This window comes from Canis lupus, chromosome 11 (genome assembly GCF_003254725.2).
Source record: "Canis lupus dingo isolate Sandy chromosome 11, ASM325472v2, whole genome shotgun sequence".
Lineage (NCBI taxonomy): Eukaryota > Metazoa > Chordata > Mammalia > Carnivora > Canidae > Canis > Canis lupus.
This window is the reverse complement of record NC_064253.1, coordinates 3,467,794-3,489,062: the sequence shown is the minus strand read 5'-3', so window position 1 is coordinate 3,489,062 and position 21,269 is coordinate 3,467,794. Positions and strand designations below refer to the sequence as shown.

Sequence of the window (21,269 nt, the reverse complement as noted above, 5' to 3'; positions counted from 1 at the left end):
CACATCAGCAGCACTTCTAAGCTGGTATGCTGAACCCCACGTCCCCCTCACTAGCTTCAGTTAACTTCCTTGGCCAACCCTGTTTCTGCTTCTTGTCCAGAAGTAATCTTTGAAATCCCAAAGGACTCTCCAGTTTTAATTTCCGGTTCTTTTTAGGAACGAGGACTTAACCCTCAACATAACTGGTACCTGAAAATGTTAACATTCCACATTGATGCTTTAACCTAGGGAGGTTATTGGGCCAGAGAAAAGAGGTCTGACGTGATTCTATTTACATTCTGACACCACTTCCAATCTCTTATTCCTTTTTTTGTTTAAGCTTGTCAGGCTGGCTCCTTTCTCCCATACCATTCTTCCTGGCATGGACTGTGGTCCTAGAAAGAACAATATCTGGACCTTAATCCAGCCCTGCCACCAGCAAGCAGGGCAGCCGCAGGTGCCACACCTGCCCCTGGTCTAGTCTCACTGATGGCACTAAACTCAGGGTGGGTATGAGGTGGGAGTCAGGCTGGGCCTCATGACTGGCTCCCTCCTTCCCTCTGATCCCATTGATTCCAGTCCTGAGGCTCCCTGGGGGGAGGCAGTAGGTGTACCTGCCCGCAGAGGCAGGGCTCGGCCGAATACAGGAGGGGTCTTGTGTCAAAAATCCCAAGAACATTTTTACATTGTTTCTGTTCACATGATCTCAAAACAGAATGATGTGTTTTGCAATTGGAATAAGGACACAATCAGACACCAGGAGGAGGGTTTCCCCAGGTTCAGCTCCTGCCTTGGATCCAGGGAACACGCAGGCTGGGGCTGGGGATTTTGGAGTCTGGAGGTCCCAGTCATCTAGAAGCCTTCCACCTAGATGAGCAGGAGGCCTGTCCATCCCAAAAACCCGCTGCTCTGGGATCGGGGACCCCCCAGTCTGGCTCTGCCACAGCCCCTGGTGTGACTGGAAAAGCTGCTTCCCCTTGGGCACCTGGGGAACGTGAAAATATGGCTTTTGGGTCTGAGAGCCCCTGTGGCTTTGGCATCCTTGGCCGAGAATAGCCTGCACCCATCAGAAGCCTTTGGCGCAGGGCACAGGCCACGGAGCTGACCGGGCTGCTCTTCCTGTCTGGAGCTGAGTGATGCACAGATGGGTGCCCCCTTCCTGCTCAGGCCGATGTCAGCTCCTTCAGGCAAGCCCTCTGTGAGCCCTGAGTGCCCAAGAACACGGTGACAAGAGCAGAAGCAGGAAGGAGGTTCTTTCCCAGTCAGGGTCCTAGATGCTGTGAAGGTCACCAAGAATACCTGGACACCACATAGTTTGCCTCTTCAGTTGCTGGCGTCCTGGTTGCCTCGTCTTTGATCAGATCCACACCAATAAAGAGCCCAGTGCCCCTAGAGCAGAAAGGTGACATCTTAGAGGAGACTAGGCCTGGTGGGGGTGGACCCTGGTCCTTGCTCTCCTCCTCTGCCTGGGCCTGTGGGAAGCACCAGGGCTTGTTCTCTGCTTCCTGGGCAGGCTGAGAGCCATAGAACCCTCAGATGGTGGTGACCTAGTCCCAGGGAGTAACTGCAAGGGGAAGGGCCCCAGGTGTGACCGAGGAAAGGTTGGGGGTCAGAGCCAAGTCTGACCCTGGTTTTCCCTTCCCTAGAAGTGTCATCTTGGGCCAGAGCGCACCTCAGTGCTTTAGTTCCTCCTCTGAAGATGCAAGTCCCCACCAACCCAGGTGCTTAGGAGGTCACAGGAGAAACCGCACTTGGCTGCTGGCAGGTGCTTAATCAGTGGGTAATAACTGCTGCCCCAGTCTCACCTGACGTCCCCGATGATCGGATGTTTGGCTTTCTGCTCCTCGAGGAGCTCCATCAAGTAGCTGCCCACAGAGGCGGCATGAGCCTGCAGCTGCTCCTTCTCCAGAACATCTAGGACGGCCAGGCCTACAGCACAGGATACAGGGCTGCCCCCAAACTGAGCCAGGGGACAAAGCGCATGTCAGATGCCTGGAAAAGCAGGCCACGCTCCAGGGAGCATAAAGGCAGCAGAACTGCCACACGCATTCTGAGGGCAGCGACAAGCACAGGCCTGCACCCCTCAGAACTCAGTACTTTGGGGGTAGACAGGGTTCTCCTGAAGCCCCTGTGGGCTGTCCTCTTATTTTTTTTCCGGTGCTAATGTGACTGTAACTCAGGTAAGGTACCCCCAGGGGTACAAGAGGAGCCCCAAGAGACCAAATCAGAAGAGGTGTGCTGTGCATTTTTGTTGAGAGGCTTTAGGAAGCCCCATCTCACAGGTTGGGCCTAGACCCAAAGCATCAGACTAGCCTCCATCACCTTAAAAAGGGGGTCAAGAGCAACATGCCAGAGCCGCACCCAGGAAAAGCCACTCTGTGTAATTTGACTCAAGGCTTTATAGTTTTAGCTCAGGGCATATTTTAGGGCACAGAACATGATAAGCTGGTTGCCTGTAAGCCACATGTGGCCTGAATATTCATTTTGTTTGGCTTGTGTGACATTATCGAAAGCTTTGAATTAGGTGCTAATGTTAAATATGTAGTCCTGACTGAGAATAAACCTGGCCTATCTGGCTACACTGGCAGGGGCTGCCCTGGCTTGCTCTGATTCACTTCCTCCACCTGGTCCTGCAGGTGTCCGAGTGGGGACCTGTGTTACAGAGAGTCAGGAGCAAGGGTGTCTCTTGCAGAGTATTTTTTTAAACTATATTGAAAAAGAAAACTTTATTGAGGCAGAGTTTACATACAAGAAGCTCCAAATGTTTCCAGCATATATAGTTCATTGCAACTGGACAAGTACATGTACCTAGGGGACCTCCACCACAATGAAGATACAGAACATTTCTATCACTTTCCAAAGTTCTTTGTGCCCCTCCACTACAGGCTTATCCAACCACTGACCTGCTCTCTATCACTATTGTTTTGCTGTTTCTGGAATATCCTACAAACAAAATAACAGAGTACATGCTTTTTTGTGCCTGGCCACTTCCGCTCAACACGTTTTTGCAATTTCCTATCTTGTCCTGTGTATCAACAGCGTGTGTTCATGTCATTGGTGCCTAGTATTCCACTGTATGGACGTACAGTCGTTTGTTTATCCAATTTCCTGTTAATGGTCCCTTGGGTTGAGTTTGGGCTATTATGAATAAAGCTGGTAAGAACATTTATAACAAATCTTTGTGTAAACAGAGGTTCTCATTTCTCTTGGGTAAATACCTAGGAGTGCAGTTGCTGGGTTGTAATCATAAATGTGTATTTAGTTTTATAAAAAAAATGGTGAAGCTTTCCCAAAGTAGTTGTGTCTTATCACATTCCCATCATTAGCATACAAGATTCCAGGAGCTCTCATGGAATGATTGGAAATTTCAGTCTTTTGAACTGTAGCCATTCAGTTGGGGGTGTCATGGTGTCCTGTAGATGGGCTTCAGAGCTGGTGTGCAGAGCCCCGTACTTGAGGTCATCACAGGCTTCCCAGGTGATTCTGCCAGGAGGCAGATTTCTGATATGCCCAAAACAAATTACGCGTGAGACGGACAAGGGGATGGGTCGATGCTACTTACTATATAGTATTAACTGTGAACTTAAAGAGGTAGAGTATATATATATTAGTAATATCTTTTGTTTAGAATCATGACCTGGCCAAGATGCTGAACTAGCACAATAGGTAGATCGTTGCCCCAAGATCACCCCAGAGGAGCAACAGGAAGAAAATGAACAAGGTTTGACACAGTTCTGGGAATCTAGAAGGTCATGTGTACACATAGGGCTATGTTCGTGTCCTGTGCCATGTGCGTGTTCAGGAAAGACCTGAAAAGCTCTAAGCTCCTGCCACTGGCTGCCTTGAGGCTCTGCAGGAGGAGGAAGTCAAGGCTGAGGCAGAGTAGTAAGCTGCTTGGCTGAGTATTGAACTAACACACGGAACTACTTGTCAAAGGCTGAGGCACAGATTTTTAAGGAGGTATTTGTCCAATCATTAGATGATCATTAAGCCAGCCAAGCAAAGGCTACATACAGAACTAGTTCAGAAATGGCACTATACAGGTAGTAATAAAAAACACCACCAAACCATAAGGAGGGAATATGATTTCCAAGGTTGACAGATTATTTAAAATGTCCAGGTTTCAACAGAAAATTATGAAACGGGGATCCCTGGGTGGCGCAGCGGTTTAACGCCTGCCTTTGGCCCAGGGCACGATCCTGGAGCCCGGGATCGAATCCCACATTGGGCTCCCGGTGCATGGAGTCTGCTTCTCCCTCTGCCTATGTCTCTGCCTCTCTCTCTCTCTCTCTCTGTGTGACTATCATAAAAAAAAAAAATTATGAAACGTGCAAGAAGTCTATGTGGGGTGAGGAACAATCAGTAGAAACTGTCCTTGAGGAAGCCAAGACGGCAGCCTTATTAGACAAAGACATTAAATCAGATGGTATGCATATATTCAAACTAAAGGAAACCATATTGCAAGAACTAAAAAGAACTAAAAAGCAATGCATGAAGATGACGTATCACCAAATACAGAATATCATTAAAGAAAGAACTAAATAGAAATTCTGGAGTTGAAAAGCACAGTAACTATAACGAAAAATTCACCAGAGAGGCTCAACAACAGATTTGAGCAAACAGATGAAGGAAATCAGCAAATCTGAAGATAATGTCAATCGAGACTGGTCTGATAACCAGAAAGAAAAAATTAAAAAATGAACAGAGCTTCAGCAACCTGTGGAACACCATGAAGGAAACCATTTGCAAACAGGAGTCCCCAGGAGAGGAGGAGAGACACAAAGACAGAGGGTGGGAGAAATGGGTGAAGGTGGTCGAAAGATAACAAGTTTCCAGTTATAAAATAAGTAGTTCATGGGGAGGTAATGTACAGCATGGTGACTATAGTATTATATATCTGAAAGTTGCTAAGACAGATTTCAAAGTTCTCAGATGAAAAAAATTATACGTACATATGATGATGGATGTCAACTAGACTTGTGCTCATTTCACAACAAATAATTGAATCATCATGTTGTATGAAATAGAATGCTGTATGCCAATTATATCTCAATAAAAAATACTGAAATCAGCATGAGAAGTGACTTGTGCAAGAGATCCTCAACAAGATTAATAGCTGATTCCTCATCCAAAACGATAAAGGCCAGAGGCAGTGGGATGAGATATTTAAAGTAATGAAAGAAAAAGACTGCCAGTCAAAAATTCTATATAAAAGAATCCTTTAAAAATAAACAGGAACCTGGGAAGTCTGGGTGGCTTGGTGGTTGTTTGCCTTTGGCTCAGGGCATGATCCCAGAGTTCTGGGATTGAGTCCTGCATTGGGCTTCCTGCATGGAGCCTGCTTCTCCCTATGCCTATGTCTCTGCCTCTCTCTGTCTCTCATGAATAAAATCTTTTAAAAAAAATAAAAAAATAAACAGGAAACTAAAACAATTCCAGATAAATATAAACTGAAAAAATGTGTCACTAACATACTTTACAAAAAATACTTGTGGTATGTCCTCAGGCTGAGATGAAAAGGCATCAAATAACTCAAATCCACATGAAGAAATAAAGAACACTGGTAAAGACACAGAGGTTGAAAGCAAAAGGGTGGAGAAGATAAACCATGCAAACAGTAACCAGAAGACTTGGAGTAGCTGTGCTAATATCAGACATAAGACTTGCAGCTTAAGGGATCCCTGGGTGGCGCAGCGGTTTGGCACCTGCCTTTGGCCCAGGGCGTGATCCTGGAGACCCGGGATCGAATCCCACGTTGGGCTTCCGGTGCGTGGAGCCTGCTTCTCCCTCTGCCTGTGTCTCTGTCTCTCTCTCTGTGACTATCATAAATAAATAAAAATAAAAAAAAATTTTAAAAAAAGACTTGCAGCTTAAAATTAGTATTAGCAACACAGAGAAACATAATGCCAAGAGTCAGTCACAAGGATATATAATCATTACAAACACATGTGTACGTAAAAACTGAGCCCCAAAATACATAAAGCAAAAACTGACAGAACTGAAAGCAGAGATGTACAATTCAGTGACAAATGGAGAGTTCATTCTCTCATTTTCAGTAACTGATATGACTGAACAGAAGATCAACAAGGAAACAGAATTGAATGACACTAGAAACCAATTTACACCTAACACAGAGCACTTGAAAAAAAGAATAAACACTTTTCCCAAGTGCACCGATGGGTCAAAGAGGTCACAAGGAGATGAAAATATATAGATGAATGAAAATGAAAAAGGCATACTAAAACTTATGAGATGCAGTGAAAGTAGTATGAATATGAAAATTTATGTCTATAAACATGTATGTTAAGAAAGATGAAAGATTTCAAATGAATAGTCTAACTTTCCACTTTAAGAAACTACAAAAAAGAGCAATCAAAACCAAAAGCAAGCAGAAGGAAAGGAATCTTAAAGATTGAAGTGGAAATAAATAGAAATATAGAAAAAAGAAAGAAAAAAAATCACAAGCCAGTAACTAGAAATAAGGAACTACATGAAAGAAAAAAAAAATCTCATTGGAAAAGGCAAACATAGAAAAGGTAGTGGATCAACCATTTATAAAATTAATGAGGAAAAAATAATTAATGAGGGTTAAAGACAAAAGTACTAAAATCTTTATCTGCAACAATTAATGGATACACAAAACAGACAGATGCCAGAGAGATGTAGAAACACAGGCAGAGCAGAGGGAGGAGCAGGCTCCCTGCAGGGAACTTGATGTGGGACTTGATCCCAGGACCCTGGGATCACAACCTGAGTTGAAGGCAGATGCTCAACCACGAGCCACCCAGGTGCCCTTATACACAGGTTGTTGTATAGGAGCCTCAGGGTAACCACAAACCAAAAACCTGTATTAGTACACCAAAAATAAAGGAATTTAAACATAACACTGAAGAAAGTCATCAAATCACAAGGGATGAGAATAAGAGAAAAAGGAATAGAGAACTGGAAAAACAACCAGAAAACAGCGAACAAAATGTAAGTACTTACCTATTAATAATCAGTATAAATGTAAATGGACTAAATGATCCAATCAAGACACAGGGTGGTTGAATAGATAAAAAAAAAACTCAGTACCCATCTATATGCTGCTTACAAGAGACTCACTTCAGCATTAAAAGACACATACAAACTGAAAGTAAAGAGATGGCAGAAGATATTCCATGCAAACAGAATTGAAAAGAAAAGGGAGGGTAGCAATACTTCTGTCAGACAAATAGACTATTTTTTTAAAAAGATTTTATTTATTTGAGAGAGAGAGCATGTGAGCATGAGCAGGGGAAGGGGCAGAGCGATAAGCAGACTCCCCACTGAGCAGGCAGACTGATGAAGGACTCAATCCCATGACCCTGAGATCATCACCTGAGCCAAAGGCAGATGCTTAACTGACTGAGCCACCCAGGGGTCCCAAACAAAACAGACTCTATTTTGTTTTTTAAGGTTTTATTTATTTATTCATGAAAGACATGAAAGAGGCAGAGATACAGGCAGAGGGAGAAGCAGGCTCCCTGCAAGGGAGCCTGATGTGGGACTCGACCCCAGGATAATGGGATCACAACCTGAGCCAAAGGTAGATGCTCAGCCACTGAGCCACCCAGGTGCCCCCAAAATAGACTTTGAAACAAAAAGTATAATAAGAGAGAAAGAAGGATATATTTTTTAAAGATTTATTTTATTTATTTATTCATTCATTCATTCATTCATTCATTCATTCATGAGAAACACACACAGAGAGAGAGGCAGAGACACAGGCAGAGGGAGAAGCAGGCTCCATGCAAGGAGCTTGATGCGGGACTTGATCCCGGATCCCGGGACCACACCCTGAGTCAAAGGCAGATGCCCAACCGCTGAGCCACCCAGGCATCCTGAGCTGGTTCTTTAAAAAATAAACAAAATTGAAAAATCTTTAGCCAGACTTGTAAAAAAAGAGAGAGAGAGGGAGAGAGAGAGAGAGAGAGAGAGAAAGGATCAAATAAAATTAGAAGTGAAAGAGAAGTAGGGTGCCTGGGTAGTTCAGTCAATGGAGGGTCTGCCTTCAGCTCAGGTCATGATCCCAGGGTTCTGGGATTGAAGCTCCCTGCTCAGCTTCTTCCTCTTCCACTGCCTGGCACTCTCCCTGCTTGTGCGCTACTTGTGTCAAATAAATAAAATCTTAAAAAAAAAAGAAAAGCAAGAAAGAAGTTACAACCAATACCACAGAAATACAAAGGATAAATTAATTGGACAACCTAGAAGAAATGGATACATTCCTAGAAACACAATCTGGGGCGCCTGGGTGGCTCAGTAGGTTGAGCAACTTCCTTCAGCTTGGGTCATGATTTTGGGGTCTTGGGATTGTGTCCCATGTTGGGCTTCCTGCTCAGTGGGGAGACTGCTTCTCTTCTGCCCCCTGCCCCCTACTCATGCTCTCTTACTTGTTTTCTCCTCTCAGATAAGTAAAATCTAAAAAATAAAAATAATAATAAAATAAAATAAAATAAAATAAAATAAAATAAAATAAGAAGAAGAAGAAGAAGAAGAAGAAGAAGAAGAAGAAGAAGAAGAAGAAGAAGAAACATACACTCTTCCAAGACTACAACAGGAAGAAATAAAACCTGAAGAGATTATTACTAGTAAATTCAATCAGCAGTCCAAAAACTCCCCAAAACCAAAAGTGCAAGACCAGACAGCTTCACAAGTGAGGTCTACCAAACATTTAAAGAGTTAATACCCATCCTTCCCAAAATATCAATATATTCCAAAAAGCTGAAAGGGAAGGAATGCTTCCAAACTTATATTTATGAGGCCAGCATTACCATACCTAAATCAAAGATATTTAAAAAAAAAGAAAATTACAAGCCAATATCTCTGATGAACATAGATGCAAAAATCCTCAATGAAAATATGAGTAAATTAAATTCAGCTAATATATTAAAATGATCATACACCATGATCAAATAGGATTCATCACCAGGATGCAAGGATGGTTCAATATCTGCCAATCATATCTGATACACCACATCAACAAAGGATAAAAATAATCCAATCAGCTCAATAGATGAAAAAATATTTGAAAAAATTCAACATCCATTCATGATAAAAACTCTAAAAAAGGTGGGTATAGACAGAACATACCTCAACGTAATAAAGGCCATTGATAAACTCACAGCTAACATACTTAATAGGAAAAAGCTGAAAGCTTTATTCCCCCCATCTTAAGATCAGGAACAAGACAAGCATGTCCATTCTTGCCAGTTTTTTTTTTTCTCATTCTTGCCAGTTTTATTGAACAGTACTGCAAGTCCTAGCCACAGCAAGAATAGGAAATAAAAGGCATCCAAATTGGAAAGGAAGAAGTAAAACTGCCACTAGTCACAGATGAGCTATTACAATATAGGAAACTGTAAAGCCTGCACCTAGAAACTATTAGTATAAAGGAATTCAGTAAAGTTGCATGATATAAAATATACAGAAATCTGTTGTTTCTTTTTTTTTTTTTTTTTTTTAAGACTTATTTTAGAGAGTGAAAGAGCAGTGGGGAGGGGCAGAAAGACTCTTAAGCAGACTCTGTGCTGAGCCCAGAGCCTGACGTGGGGCTCGATCCCATGACCCTGAGATCACAAGTCTAGCCAAATCCAAGAGTTGAGTGTTCATCTGACTGCACCACCCAGGTGCCCCTTTTGTGTTTCTATCTACTAGTAACAAACTATTGCAGAAATTGAGAAAACGATCCCATTTACAACTGTATCAAAAGGAATAAACTAACTAGGAATCAGTTTAACTGAGGAGATAAAACACCTGTACTCTGAAAACTCTAAGACACTGATGAAAGAAATTAAAGAGTACAAAAATAAATGGTAGGATGTAGTGTGCTCATGGATTGGAAGAATTAATATTAAAATGTCCATACTACCAAAAGCAATCTACAGATTCAATGCAATCCCTATCAGAATACCCAATGACATTTTTTATAGAACTAGAACAAATATCCTAAAGTTTGTATGGAACCACAAAAGACTTTGAATAGCCAATGCAACCTTCAGAAAGAACAAAGCTGGAGGTATCATGGTCCCAGATTTCAAACTATACTACAAATTATAGCAATCAGAACTGTATGGCACTGGCACAACACAAAACTAAACATGTAGATGAATGGATCAAAAAAAACCCCACACCTATATGGCCAATTAATCTACAACAAAGGAGGCAAGAATATACAATGAAGAAAAGACAAACCCTTCAATAAATAATAAATAATGTTAGGAAAACTGGATGACTTTTTTTACATCATACATAAAAAGAAGCTCAAAATGGATTAAAGACTTAAACAGAAGACCTAAAGCCATAAAAGTCCTAGAAGAAAATGGACAGTAAACTCGTGGGCATTTGTTTTAGCAATACCTTTTTGGATCTGGACAATCACAACAGAAACAAAAATAAACATATGGGATTACATCAAATTGAAAAACTTTGCACAGTGAAGGGAAGTCATCAATGAAATGAATAGGCAACCTACCGAATGGGAGAAGATATGCAAATAATATATCTCCTAAGGAGTTAACATCCGAAATATATAAAAACTCAAAACTCAGTATCAATTGTTTTTTAGATTCCAAACTAAAGTGAAATCAAATGGTATTTCTCTTGGCTTATTTCTCTGGCTTATTTCTCTGGCTTATTTCTCTTAGCATTATGCTCTCCATCTATGTTGCTACAAATGGCAAGATTTCATTTTCTTTTTTATGGCTGAATAATATTCCTGTGTGTGTGTGTGTGTGTGTGTGTATGAGAAAGAGAGAGAGAGGAGATAGAGACATCTTTATCTGTTCATCAGTAGATGGGCTCTTTATCTTGGCTCTTATAAATAATGCAGCTATGAACACAATGGTGTATAGGTCTTTTTGGATTGGTTTTTTCTTCAGATAGATTCCTAGAAGTGGAACTGCTGGGTCATATGGTAGTTCTATTTTAATTTTTTCCAGGAAAACCTCTGCACTACTTTACATAGTGGCTGCACCAATATACATTCCCATGAACAGTGCATGAGAGGTCCCTTTCCTACACATCCTCACCAACCTGCTATTTTTTTTGTCTTCCTGATAACAGCCATTCTGGTAGGTATGAAGAGATTTCTCATTGTGTTTTTTTTTTTTTAAATGGATCATGGTGGATTTTTTTTTTTTTAATTTTTATTCATTTATGATAGTCACAGAGAGAGAGAGAGGCAGAGACACAGGCAGAGGGAGAAGCAGGCTCCATGCACCGGGAGCCCGATGTGGGACTCGATCCCAGGTCACCAGGATCGCGCCCTGGGCCAAAGGCATGTGCCAAACCGCTGCGCCACCCAGGGATCCCTCTCATTGTGGTTTTGATCTGCATTTCACTGATGATGAGTGATGGTATCTTTTCATGTGTTTGTTGGCCATCCATATGTCTTCTTTGGAAAAATGTCTATTCAAGTCTTCTGTCCCTTTTTCAGCTGTTTTTTTTTTTAATATATTAAGTTGTGTAAGTTCTTTTTTTAAAAATATTTTATTTCTTTATTTGAAAGAGTGAGCATGAGTGTGTTGTGTGGGGGGGTGTTGGAGAGGCAGAAGCAGACTCCCCAATGAGCAGGGAGCCCGATGCAGGCTTTGATGCCAGGACCCTGAGATCATGACCTGAACCGAAGGCAGACGCTTAACTGACTGAGCCATGCATCTCAAGTTGTGTAAGTTCTTTACATATTTTGGATATTAACCCCTTACTGGATGTATAATTTGTAAGTACTTTTTCCCATTCAGTACATTGCCTTTGTGTTTTGTTGATATTTTCTTTCTGTTACAAAAGCCTTTTAATTTGATGTAATCCTATTTGCTTATTTTAGCTTTTGTTGCTGGTCAACTTTGACAAGGGTGTCAAGACCATCCAATGGGATAAAAATAGTCTTTTCAGCAAATGGTGTTGGGACAACTGAATATCCACATACAAGAGAGTCAAGTTACCCCCCTACCTCATACCATATGCAAAATATTACCTCAAAATAAACCAAAGACTTAAGTTTAAGAGCTAAAATCATAAAATTCTTAAAAGAAAGCAAGGTGGAAATCTTCATGACCTTGGATTAGGCAGTGGTTTGTTAGCTATGACTCCAAAGCACTGGTAAGCAAAGAAAAAAATAGACTCCCTCACAAATTTTTTTTTTTTTTTTTTTAAGATTTTACTTATTTATTCATGACAGAGAAAGAAAGGCAGAGACATAGACAGAGGGATAAGCAGACTCCCTACAGGGAGCCCAATGTGGGACTCGGTGCCAGGACCCAGGGATCATGCCCTGCGCCAAAGGCAGAGACGCTCAATTGCTGAGCTACTCAGGCATCCTAGGCTCCCTAAAAATTAAAAACCTTTGTGCTTCAGAGGAGACTACCAAGAAAGTGAAAAGACAACTCAGAAACGGGAGAAAATATTGCCAAAGTTTCTATCTGATAAGGATTAGTACCTAGGATATATAAAGAATTCTTATAACTCAGCAAAAAAAGACAAGTAACCCAATTAAAAAACTGGGCAAAGGACATGAGTACACATTTTCCAAAGAATATATGACTTTGTTAATAACCACATAAAAAGAACCTCAACATGACTAGCCAGGAGGGAAATGCAAATCATCATGAAAAACTATTTCACACTCACTGGGATGGCAATAATAAAAGATGGAAAATCACAAACGCTGGGGAGGGTATGGAGGAATTGGAACCCTCATACATTTTTGGTGGGCATGTAAAGTGGTAGAGTTAGTTTGAAAAAGTCCCGCCATTCCTCAAAAAGTTAAACCTAGGGTTGCCATATGATCCAGAAATTTCCCTTACAGGTACATACTCAGGAGAACTTTTCTGAAAATATACATCCAAACAAATACATGTACACAAATGTTCAGTGCAGCATTATTCATAAGAGCCAAAAAAGGGAAATAACCCAAGTGGTCATTAACTGAAGAATGGATAAATGAAATCTGCAATATTCCTACAATGAAACTCTTTTCTTTTTTTTTTAAAAGATTTTTATCCATTTATTAATAAGAGACACAGAGATATAGGCAGAGGCAGAAGCAGACTTCCCACAGGGAGCCAATGTGGGACTCGTTCCCAGGATCCGGGGATAATGACCTGAGCCCAAGGCAGATAGATGCTCAACCGCTGAGCCACCCAGGTGTCCTACAATGGAATTATTTTCATTCCTAAGAAAGAATTAACCACCGATGAACCTTTAAAGTATGACAGGAGTCAGACACAAAAGGTCACATGGTTTTGTGATTCATTATGAAATGTCAAAAATAGGCAAATCCATCGAGGCAGAAAGGAGGTAGTGACTGCTAGGACTTAGAGAAGGCAATGGGGAGTGAGTGACTGCTAATGCGTATAGGGCTGCATTTTGGGTGATGAAAATGTTCCAGAATTAAGACAATAAAATGATGGTTGCACAACACGGTGAGTATACTAAAACCCACCGGTTTATACTTGAATTTGAACCTACTGAATTTGTAGTTAAAGTTTATTTATTTATTGAAGTAATCTCTACACACAATGTGGTGCTCAACCTTACAACCCTGAGATCAAGAGTTGCACATTCTTCTGACTGAGCCGGCCAGGTGCCCCTAAATTCTTATTTAAAAGAGTGAATTTGGGCAGCTCAGGTGGCTCAGTGGTTTAGCGCTGCCTTCAGCCCAGGGTGTGATCCTGGAGACCAGGGATCAAGTCCCACATCGGGCTCCCTGCATGGAGCCTGCTTCTCCCTCTGCCTGTGTCTCTGCTTCTCTCTCTCTCTCTCTGTGTGTCTCTCATGAATAAATAAATAAAATCTTAAAAAAAAAATAAAAGAGTGAATTTGGGCAGCCCCGGGGCGGGGGGGCCCTCAGTGGTTTAACCCCTGCCTTTGGCCCAGGGCCTGATCCTGGAGGCCCTGGATCGAGTCCACGTTGGGCTCCCTGCATGGATCCTGCTTCTCCCTCTGCCTGTGTCTCTGCCTCTCTTTCTCTCTCTCATGAATAAATAAATAAAATCTTAAAAAAAAATAAAAAGGTGAATTCTTTGGGTATGTAAATTATGTCAACTGAAAAAGAATGAGTGATTTCTGCCCCTCAATATTGCATTCAGGGTAACAATGGAATATACTTTTAACATGCTGGAGGAAAATAGGACCTAGATTTTATATTTAGCTAAAATATTTAAATATAAGGGCCTGATAGAAATATTCACTCAGGATTTCAGAAGGTAGGTTTGGAATATAAAGGCTTGTACTGAAAATAATTTGGGATGAAATACTTTTAATACAGATACTAAAAAAAAGTATGATAAAGTAAAATTATAAATGAAGATGTTAGCAACAGGTCTAAATATATCAATAGTTGCATTAAATTTATTTTTAATAAAAATTTTTATTTATTTATGAGACACAGAGAGAGAGGCAGAGACACAGGCAGAGGGAGAAGCAGGCTCCATGCAGGGAGCCTGACGCGGGACTTGATCCTAGGTCTCTAGGATCATGCCCTGGGCTGAAGGCGGTGCTAAACTGCTGAGCCACCCGGGCTGCCCTAGTTGCATTAAATTTAAATTGTCTAATCACTTTGAAGTCAAATATTAGTGGATTTAGACTAAACCGCCCCCAATTCTAGATATTTGCTTGTTAAAAGAAACACACCTAAAGCTAATCGAAAGCTAGAATAGCTTTTTAGTATCAGATAAAATACAATTTAGTAGGCAGAATCATTATTTGGAATGGAAAAGATACTTCTCATGATAAAGATTCAATTCCTGGAAAACAAGACTACTATTTTACACCATACATACAAATGAACTGAAATGGATTAAAAATCTGAAAACCTGAAACCTCTAAACTTCTAGAAGAAAACATACGCAGTAAGTTCCTTGACATCACTCTTCACAATTTTTAGGATTTAACATCAAAAGCAAAGGCAACAAAAGCAGAAACAAAGAATTTGGGCAACACTAAACCAAAAAGCTTCTGCACAGCAGAGGAAACCATCAGTAAAATGAAAAGACAATTGACCTAACTGGAGATAATATTTGTAATCGTGTATTTGAAAAAGAGCTGTATGTAAGGATTGTAATGATAAGGAGTTCTATGTAAGAATGGAGCTTTATTGATAGAAAGAAAGGAGCTGAATTAATAAGGAGTTGTATGTAAGAAATCATTCAAGAGCAAAAAAAACAATACGATTAATATGGGCAGAACATCTGAATAGATATTTTCCTACGAAGACATACAGATGGCCAACAGTATGTGAAAAGGTGTCCAATGTCATTTATCATCAAAACCACAATGAGGGATCCCTGGGTGGCGCAGCGGTTTGGCGCCTGCCTTTGGCCCAGGGCGCGATCCTGGAGACCCAGGATCGAGTCCCACGTCGGGCTCCTGGTGCATGGAGCCTGCTTCTCGCTCTGCCTATGTCTCTGTCTCTCTCTCCTCTATGTGACTATCATAAAAAAAAAAAACAAAAAACAAAAACACCACAATGAGATACCACCTCATAACCTGTCAGAATGGCTATTACCAAAAAGACAAGAAATAGCAAGTGCTGGTAAGATGTGGAGAAAAGGAAACCCTTGTATTCTGTTAGTGGGAATGTAAATTGGGGCGGCCACTATGGAAAACAGCATAGCAGTTCCTCAAAAAATTAAAAATAGGGATGCCTAGATGGCTCAGTAGCTAAGCGTCTGCCTTTGGCTCAGGGCATGATCCCGGGGTCCTGGGATCGAGTCCCACATCGGGCTCCCCACAGGGAGCCTGCTTCTCCCTCTGCCTAGGTCTCTGTCTCTCTCTCTCATGAATAAATAAATAAAATCTTAAAAAAATTAAAAATAGAGAACTGCCACATGATTCAGGAATCCCATTTCTGGGTATTTATCAGAAGGAGATAAAAACACTATTTCCAAGAAATATCTGCACCCTCGTGTTTACTGCAGCACTGTTTTCAATAGCCAAGGCATAGAAGTAACCTAAGTGTATACATGTGGTTGAGTGGATACAGGAAATGTGGTATATATGCATAATGGAACATTAACCATAAAAAAGAAAGAAATCGGGATCCCTGGGTGGTGCAGCGGTTTGGCGCCTGCCTTTGGCCCGGGGCGCGATCCTGGAGACCCGGGATCGAATCCCACATCGGGCTCCCGGTGCGTGGAGCCTGCTTCTCCCTCTGCCTGTGTCTCTGCCTCTCTCTCTCTGTGACTATCATAAATAAATAAAAATTAAAAAAAATAAAAATAAAAAAAAGAAAGAAATCTTGCCATTTGTGACAGCATGTCCTGTACCTTGAGGACATAATGCTAAGTTAAACGAGTCCAACAGAGAAAGACAAATACCGTAGCTCACATATTTGTGGAATCAAAACAAAAAGCAAAAAGCAGGGCACCTGGGTAGCTCCGTGGGTTAAGTGTCTGCCTTCGGCTCAGGTCATGATCTGGGGGTCCTGGGATAGAGCCTCATATTAGGCTCCCTAATAGGGACTCTGCTTCTGCTTCTCCCTCTCCCCTCTTGCCCCTGCTCACATGCTCTCTCTCTCAAGTAAATAAAATTAAGTAAAATAAAAAACAAACAAACAAACTCAAGATGGAACTCGTAGATACAGAGAACATATTGGTAGTTGCCAGAGATGGCAGTGTTGGGGGACGGGCAAAATGAGTGAAGATGATCAGAAGGTACAAACTTCCAGTTACAAAATAAGTTTGGGATGCCTGGGTGAGGCTCAGCAGTTGAACGTCTGCCTTTGGCTCAGGGCGTGATCCTGGAGTTCCAGGATCAAGTCCCACATTGGGCTCCCTGCACGGATCCTGCTTCTCCCTCTGCCTGTGTCTCTGCCTCTGTGTGTCTCTCAAGAATAAATAAAATCTTTAAAAATAAATAAGTTTTAGGGGTATAATGTACAGAATGGTGACTATAGTTAATAATGCTCTACTGTTTATTTTTGAAAGTTGCTAAGAGAGTAGATCTTAGAAGTTCTCATGACAAAAAAATAGTTCTCATGACAAGAAAAAAATCTCTGTAACTGTGTGGTGATGGATGCTAACTAGACTTATTTTGGTGATCATTTTGAAACAAATATTGAATCATTATGCTGTACACCTGAAACTAATATGTTAGTTATACCTCAAATTTTAAAAGGTTCAAGGGATGCCTGGGTGGCTCAGTCAAATGTCTGGCTTTGGCTCAGTTCATGATCTCAGGGTCCTGGGATCGAGGCCTGTGTTAGGCTCCCAGCTCAGCAGGGAGTCTGCTTGTCCCTCTCCTTATGTTCTCTCTCAAAGAAATAAATAAAATCTTAAAAAAGAAAAAAAAAAAAAGATGCAATTCCCTGGGTTGCCTGGCTGGCTCAGTAGGCAGAGCATGCGAGTCTTGATCTCAGGGTAGTGATTGAGCCCCACACTGGGTGTAGATATTATTTAAAAATAAAATTAGAAAAAAAATTCAATTCCCAATGAACATATAGAAATAAAAAATATACTTAAATATATTTAAAGCTTAAATAAAGCAAAAACTTAACTGTAATACAAGGAAAAATTGATGTTTTTAAATACTGAGATTTCTACACAATTATTGATATGTTACGTAGAGAAAACATCCAGCAAGAATACAGAAGATTCAAACAATACAGTTAACAAGTGTGACCTAAGAGACATTTACAGAGTTCTGCAAACATTTTTTTCTTAAGAAAATGTAGAATAATCAAGTAACAAATCACCTCAACATATTTTACAAAGTATCACATAAGACATGACTTTTGACCTCAGTGTCATTAGTTGTATGTTAATAATAAAAAGATTAAAAAAAATAATAATAATAAAAAGATTTGAAAAACCTAGAATTGAATAATACTGTGGTCTTTACACTTTTTTTTAATTTTAATTTTTTTAAATTTTTATTTATTTATGATAGTCACACACAGAGAGAGAGAGAGAGAGAGAGAGGCAGAGACATAGGCAGAGGGAGAAGCAGGCTCCATGCACCAGGAGCCTGATGTGGGATTCGATCCTGGGTCTCCAGGATCGCGCCCTGGGCCAAAGGCAGGCACTAAACCACTGTGCCACCCAGGGATCCCACTTTTTTTTTTTTTAAGTAGGCTCCTCTCCCAGCATGAAGCCCAATGCAAGGCTTGAACTCATGACCCTGGGATCAAGACCTGACCTCAGATCAAGAGTCAGATGCTTAACAGACTGAGCCCTCCTGGTGCCCAGGTCCTCCTACTTTTGGACTTAGAATCCCTTTAAAATTACTGAGGGATCCAACCTACAAAATTGACAAAGGACTAGTATTTTTTTTTTTAAAGGATTTATTTATTTATTTATTTATTTATTTATTTATTTATGAGAGACAGAGAGAGAGAGAGGCAGAGACATAGGCAGAGAAGCAGGCTCTCCATGGGGAACCCGACGCAGGACTGGATCCTTGGAACCTGGGATCATGACTTGAGCCCAAGGCAGACGCTCAACCACTGAGCAACCCAGGTGCCCCGACAAAGGGCTAGTATTAATAATATATATATGTGTGTGTGTGTATGCCTATGTATATGTACACACACACAAATATACACACACATACAGAGGCACACAGAAGCCTCACAAATAAGAAAAACTCTAGTAACTCAAGTCAAAAAATGGGCAAAAGAAAAAACATTTCACAGAAGAGGAAACACATGGCCAATAAACATATGAAGATATCCAAAATATATATAGAACTTATAAAACTCAACACCCAAAAAACAAACGATCCAGTTTAAAAATGGGCAGGAGACATGAACAGACATTTCTCTAAAAAAGACATCCAGATGGCCAACAGACACATGAACAGATGCTCATCATCACTTACCACCAGGGAAATGCAAATCAAAACTACATGAGGTATCACCTCACACCTGCCAGAATGGCTAATAGCAACACAAGAAACAGGTGTTAGTGAGGATGTGGAGAAAAAGGAACCCCTGTGCACTGCTGGTGGGAATGCAAACTGGTGCAGCCACTGTGGAAAACAGTATGGAGGTTCCTCAAAAACTTAAAAATAGAGCTACCTTATGATCCAGCAATCACACCATTGGGTTTTTGCCCAAAGGATATAAGAACACTAATTCAAACGGATACATGAACCCCTAGGTTTATAGCAGGAGTATTTACAATAGCCACAACATGGGAGCAGCCCAAGTGTCCATCGAATGATAAATAGATAAAGAAGTATCTCTCTATATATACAATGGAATATTATTCATCCATAAAAACGAAATCTTGCCATTTGCAACATGGATGGAACTACAGTATTATGGTAAGAAAATAAGTCAGAGAAAGACAAATACCATATGATTTCATTCATGTGGAATTTAAGAAACAAGAACAAGCAAAGGGAACAAATAAGAGAGAGAAATCAAGAAACAGACTCTTTAGAGCACAAACTGATGGTCACCAGAGGGGAGGAGGGTGGAGGATGGGGTAAACAGGTGATGGGGATTAACGAGCACACTTGTTGTGATGAGCACCGGGTGAGGTACGGAAGTGTTGCCTCGCTATATTGTACACCTGACACTAACAGTACGCTGTATGTTAACTGGATTAAAAGAAGAAAAGGAAACATATACAGAGATGTTTCACATAATTTGAAACCAGGGAATGGTATATCAAGACCATTTCCTGATTTGAGGGGGTACCATTTGACATGCCACTTGCCTGGCAAAAATTCAAAGGTGTTTGAGAGGAAGTGGACCCACAGAATCTTATACACCACTGATAGTTAACTTTTGAACTACTCTGGAAAACAGGTCATCGTCTCAAGTACAGAGTGGACAGAGACCCCATGACCCAGCAAGTCCACTTTTAGGCCTCCTCCTAAGAAAAACTCTTACAAAATAGAAACTTCTAAAAATGTTTATAGCAGCGAAAACCATGGGAACAACCCGAAAGCACATCAACAGGGATAGACAAATCACGGCATGTTCCTATGTGGGATATTATGGAGCAAACTTTGGTGACAAAAAACATGGACTCCTGGTGATATAATGTTAGGTGGAAAAGACCAATCTCCTAAAAGAATGCACAGCATGATACACTCTTTTTAAGGCTAAAAACAACCAGAATGAACAATGAACCTGGTGCTGGTTACCAGGGTAGGGGTGGGGGCAAGGAAACAGCACCAGGGGACAGCCACATGGATAGATGCAGGTCACTGTCCAGGTCCTAACTTCCATTTGGAATGATGGCTTCTTGATGCTTACAACATTAATCAGAGTAATGTAATCAGGTTAGGGTGCCTGGGTGGCTCAGTCAGTTGAGCGTCTGCCTTTGGCTCAGGTCATGATCCCAGAGTCCTGGTATCGAGTCCCACGCTGAGCAGGGAGCCTGCTTTGCTCTATGCCCCTCCCCGCTCCTTGTGATCTCGCGTTCTCTCTCTCTCAAATAAATAAATAAAATCTTAAAAAAAAAAAAAAAAGGTAACCAGTTATCTGGTTAAGAGACGATGGTGGAGGGACAGAGGATGAGTCTTTAAAGAATCAGTTTATATAATCTAACTACAAGCACTTCAGGTTAGGATAAAACCCCAGATAGTGCTCCATGGGGTAGTCTGTCTTTCAACCCACAGGACACATTCCTTCCTGCCCCCAGGGCTACTGCCTCCCGCTCTTCCTCCCACATGATGTCTCCAATGTCTGTCCCACACCTCTTCTCTGCCCCTCTCTGCGTCCCCTATGCTGTCCCTGTGCTCTCCGAGGGCCGAGGTCACATCACTTCCATCATTCTCTTGGCTCAGATGTCTGTGGGTCTGTCTTCCCCTCAACGGGGAGCTTGTCCAGGGCATCTGTCTGGGTGTCCCCTGGGCATCTAGTGACGATGTGCCGAGTCCTTGGCCCTTGCCCTTAACGACCTTCTCTGCCTCCTCTCCACCATCCTGCCCAATCTTGACCTGTTTCAGCCTCCAACTCAAACTGGCTTTCTTGGGTTCTTCTTCCCTTCGTCAACACTGTCCCTTCCTATTCCTTCCCTCTGGCCCACACCCATATTTAGGCCTCCTCCCTTGCCTGGATGGGTCTCCCCACCTCCAGCTCTTTCTCCACACTGATTGCCAGAGATCTAATGTTTATTTTACATCTCATCTGTCCCCAGTGAAAACTGTTCCATGGCTCGTCACTGCCTGCAGGATCGGTCTGGCCTCCTCAGCTCTGAGGAAGCCCCCGGTGACCACCACGCTCCCCATATCCACTGCGTGTTCTCTCAGTGTGACACAAGGACCCACTTCACTTAGGCAAAGCTCTCCAGCCTGTAGCCCAAGGACGGGGAGCCACG

At 41.6% G+C, this 21,269-nt stretch overlaps 1 protein-coding gene across 3 annotated transcripts in view; it reads right to left on the bottom strand.

Moving 5' to 3' along the window:
* Positions 1 to 21,269, bottom strand: part of PHYKPL (5-phosphohydroxy-L-lysine phospho-lyase) — a 34,035-nt gene that overhangs the window by 4,587 nt on the left and 8,179 nt on the right. Inside the window, exons 9-10 of one of the 3 annotated variants that reach the window (XM_025446651.3) lie at positions 1,785 to 1,939; positions 1,279 to 1,368 (exon numbers count right to left, since the gene is read on the bottom strand). In XM_025446651.3, coding sequence (XP_025302436.1) covers positions 1,279 to 1,368; positions 1,785 to 1,939 — 245 coding nt within the window. Of the gene's footprint in view, positions 1 to 1,278; positions 1,369 to 1,784; positions 1,940 to 2,690; positions 3,481 to 5,688; positions 5,799 to 14,518; positions 15,425 to 21,269 lie in introns of those variants that run through there. The other 2 variants (XM_049115957.1, XM_049115958.1) reach the window with 2 other exon arrangements.